Below are 4,574 nucleotides of genomic sequence, written 5' to 3' on the forward strand. Positions count from 1 at the left end.
GTTGCTTTACCAAGTGTGAGATTAGTCTAACAAGACAATTCAATTGACAGCAGGATACCAAGGGAGGAAAAATAACTTTTGAAGTGGTAAGAGAGTTGCCCATAACAGACATGTGAGAGTATGAGTAATGTGTGAGTAACAGAATGTGTGAGTAACAGTAATGAGAAATTAGTATTGGGGAAATGAAGTTTAGGTTTTGAAATGACCAAACCACTTCTACATCCATAGTGACCAGGATGGTGTTTTCTGGAAGATCACTGATGGACTGTAGTTTCCTCAGGAAGTCAGTGGTGTCTCGAAGACAGCTGGAAGTGCTGGTAGCTTAGGGCCTGAGGAGAGAGTCTACGTAGCCAGATAATCTTGCTGTCAGGGTGCCAATGCCTGAGATGAAGAATAAATGGACACAAATCTGACATCAGGAATCATAACATTCAAAAACCAGTAGGAGAACATTTCAGTCTCTCTGGTCACTCAATAACAGACCTCAAAGTGGCAATTTTTCAACAAAAAAATTTCGAAAACAGATTCCAACATGAAGCTGCAGAACTGGAATTAATTTGCAATTTGGATACCATCAGATTAGGCCTGAATAAAGACTGGGAGTGTTTTGGTCATTACAAAACCTAAACTTAATTTCCCCAATACTAATTTCTCCCTACTGTTACTCAAACCTTCTTGTCAACTTTCTGTAATGGGCCACTCTCTTACCACTTCAAAAGTTATTTTTCCGCCCTTGGTATCCTGCTGTTAATTGATTTGTCTCGTGAGACTGACCTCACACTTGGTAAAGCAACCCCCATCCTTCCATGTATTTATATCTGCTCCTGTATTCTTCACTTCATTCATCTCATGAAGTGGGTTCTAGCCCATGAAAGCTTCTGCCCAAATCAATTTGTTGGTCTCTAACGTGCCACAAGGACTCCTCGTTATTTTTACAATTTCTGTAATTTTAGATGTATCAGTTCAGGATCTTGTTAGGAGCTGGTTTACCTGCTTGGTCTCTCTCTTTGTCCTGAGAGGGAACAAACAAAAAGAGCACCAACAAAACCTCCCCCCACTGCAGATTTGAAAGTATCTTCTTTCCCCATTGGTCCTTCTGGTCAGGTGCCAACTAGGTTAATTGAACTGATTAACCCCTTACAGGTAAGTGATTCTGTTCCTCTGGCCAGGAGGGATTTTATGTTACTGCATATATAAAGGTTGCTACCCTTCCCTTTATATTTATGACAAAGAGAGATCTATAAAATCATGACAGGTGTCGAGAAATTTAATAAATAAATGGTATGTACTACTTCAAATAACACAAGAACTAGGTGTCACCCAATGAAATTAATAGAGAGCAAATCTAAAGCAAACAACAATAATTATTTATTCACAGTCAAACTGTGGAACTCTTGGCCAGAAGAGGTTATGAAAGCCAAAACGATAACATGGTTCCAGTAAAATTAGGTAAGTTCATGGAGGATAGGTCAATCAATGGCTATTAGGCACGATGGGCAGGGATCATGTCCCTAACGTCTGTTTGCCAGAAGCTGGGAGTGGGTGATAGGGCATGAATCACTTAATTATTACCTGTTCTGTTCATTCATTGTTGAGCTGTTTTCATTTAAGTCTGCTGCTGTGGAGGTGTGGCCCAGACCCTGGGTCTGTGTTGCAGCAGGCTAGCATGTCTGGCTCAATAAAAAAGGGTTCTGGAAATCCCATAATGGCAGGGAAGACTGGCTCAGAGGTAATTTCAGCACATCTGGTGACAGTCCCAGGGGGATCTCTGTGACCGATCCCATCACGTATGTATTAACATTTTAATCCCGAATGGTGTCTCTTAAGTGACTTCTCACAAGATGTCAGTACATGTTTGTATTAGAGCTGAGTGGGTTTAATATTCATTTACTTTTCTTTCTTTTATATACGAATTAGATACTTTCCTTCTGCCACAAAACTAGACAGTTAAAGTGGCAACGCCTACCAAAATCTGAAATGGCTCCCGTACAGCTGGGGGTGCGGAGAGTGGAGGTAAAAAGAATACAGTGACTGACAAGAGGAGGGGAAGAGAGGCACGAGCAACTGAAGTGGGGCCTTTGTGGGGAAGAGGCACAGCAGGGAAGGAGCCTTGTTGGAAGAGCCAGGGCAAGGGGCAGGGTTGCAGAGGTCCAGCTTCCGGCAATTAAAAAGGTGTCAGACCAGTGAATTGTACATAGACTGATTCCCCAGTTTGTCATGCTGGCACAGCACAGTACGGTCATAAAAGGGTTTAATGTCTCTCTGACTGTCAAGGAAGTGGTTCAGGGAAGATGGCCCAGCACTATGTCACCAGTCATCTCTACACACAGACAGAGTAACAGGATAAAAAAATTAGGTCCCTTTACGAGTAAAGAGCTGGAGCAGCCTGTCCCAGATCTGTTTTGTCCTCACCCCATAGATGATGGGGTGAAGCAAGGGGGGCACAAGCAGGTACATGTTGGCAATGAGAACAAGGACAGGTAGGGGCACTTTGTGGCCAAACCGGTGAACGAGGGAGGAGAAGAATTCTGGAATGTAGAAAGATAATATGCAACAAAGGTGGGAGCCACAAGTCCCAAAAGTCTTGAGCCGGGTATCCTTTGTGGGAAGGCTGAAGATGGCCCTGAGGATCTGGATATAGGACACAGTGATAAAAGGCACATCCAGACCAATCACAGAGAATACTACAAAGAGACCATAGTAACTACTAATGCGGGTATCGGCACAGGCCAGCTTCACCACAGCTATGTGATCACAGTAGGAATGGGGGATGATGTTGGTTCTGCAATATGGCCACCACCTCACTAGGAACGGATAGGGCAATGTAAGTATGCCGCTGCGCAGGAGCACAGCCAGGCCAATCTTGGCCACAACAGAATTTGTGAGGGTGGTGGAATGTCTCAGAGGATCACAGATGGCCACATAGCGATCCAAAGCCAAGGCCACAAATATCCCAGATTCCATCGCTGAGAAGCAGTGAATGAAGTACATCTGGGTGAGGCAGGCACTGAAATCTATCTCCCTGGAATTGAACCAGAAGTTACTCAGCATTTTGGGCACGGTGGCCGTGGACAGGACCAGGTCAGTGATGGCCAGCATGCAGAGGAAATAGTACATGGGCCCATGGAGGCTCTGCTCCGTCTTTACGATGAACAGGATAGTGAAGTTCCCCAAGATGGCTATGGCATACATGGTACAGAAGGGGATGGAGATCCAGACATGGGCTGCCTCCAGGCCAGGAATGCCAACCAGAATGAAGGTGGAGGGGTTGGTGAAATTGGTTGTGTTGGAATCTGACATGGAGTAGAGGAGAAGTTGTCCCTGACTTCCTGTATGTGCCCGGGGTATAGGGTGATGGTTGCAGTTCAAATGCCTGGATGGAGAGACAATATTAATATCAGACTCTACATGTACTACTGGAGGCTGTTTTCATGGGTGAAGCAGATTGGTCGCTCTTCACACACTGAGAAATGACATTTTCATAATTCAGGGAAATGAATTCCAATTCAATATTTTATGATACTCCTTGCATCAATAATTCCTACGTGTCAGGGTGGAGGAACTTTAAGAGGCAGCAGCGGGAAACACAAGTGTGGATACTGGTTATCCATAATTGTTCCTTAATGCAATGAAACCCAGGCTAGAAAATCCATGTTGTAGGGAGTTACACATTTATCTGATTTCTCAAAATCTGAAAGTGGAAAAAAATCCAAACCTTTGTGAAGACATGTGCCAGGGGTAAACATCCCATCTAGAACATACCTCAGGGAAAAGACCTGGGCATGATTGATAGCAGCTCAACTGAAACACCTCAATCGCAGCAGCGGGAAATGAAACACAATCTTTGCATTCCTAAGGAATGGGATCGAGAATAACCTCCTCTGGATATCTGCTCTGCTTTGGTCACCTGGTCTCTATAAAGGATATAACAAATATAAGGAGGATTTCTGAGACAGGCATGGGAATGGAGAACAGATTGAAAAGTCTGGGACTTTTTAGTTTAGAGAAGAGACAAACAAGGAGGCATATGATGGAGGGGTTGGAAATAGGTAAGGAACTGATTACATTCAAATTGACAAACAGAGAAGAGTTCCCAACTAAAACTATCTATAGACACTGAGTGCTTCACAAACTCTAGTTTCCCAAAGCTGAGGAAAATTATCAGCAAAACTGATTGGGATGAAAAATTTAGACAAAAAATTGGAATAAAAATTGGGACTTCTTTAAGACAAGATTATTAGATAGCAAAAAAGTCACAATTCCACAATCAAGAAGATGAAAAACTTTGGCTAAAAACCAGGTTCAGTTGCAAAGTGAATGTAGAAATTAGGGGTGAGGGGAAGCTATATATAACAAATGTAAAAAAGGGGAAATAAATAGCCTGCAATATAAATTGGAAGCTATGAAAATCGAAAAGGGACTTTAAAGACATCAGTTAAATATCCATGATTGGCAAAGCTAAGGATCATGAAAAATGAGGTTATTAAGTACATTAAGAAGAAAAGGAATCCTAGAAAAGTTTTAGGGCAATTCCTGTGTTTTAAAAGTAAACTATAAAAAGATAATGTAAAGAT

At 42.6% G+C, this 4,574-nt stretch overlaps 1 protein-coding gene across 1 annotated transcript; it reads right to left on the reverse strand.

The window, feature by feature from the left end:
• Positions 1 to 2,352: 2,352 nt before the first annotated feature.
• LOC135895399 (olfactory receptor 52R1-like) lies at positions 2,353 to 3,300 on the reverse strand. Its single transcript, XM_065423499.1, has one exon. The coding sequence runs from the start codon at positions 3,298 to 3,300 to the stop codon at positions 2,353 to 2,355; it is 948 nt and encodes a 315-aa protein (XP_065279571.1).
• Positions 3,301 to 4,574: the final 1,274 nt, after the last annotated feature.

This window comes from Emys orbicularis, chromosome 1, assembly GCF_028017835.1.
Source record: "Emys orbicularis isolate rEmyOrb1 chromosome 1, rEmyOrb1.hap1, whole genome shotgun sequence".
In the NCBI taxonomy this organism is placed as follows: domain Eukaryota; kingdom Metazoa; phylum Chordata; order Testudines; family Emydidae; genus Emys; species Emys orbicularis.

What these genes read in the sequence shown, in the direction of transcription:
- LOC135895399 (XM_065423499.1), bottom strand. Translation starts at nt 3,300, where the DNA reads ATGTCAGATTCCAACACAACCAATTTCACCAACCCCTCCACCTTCATT.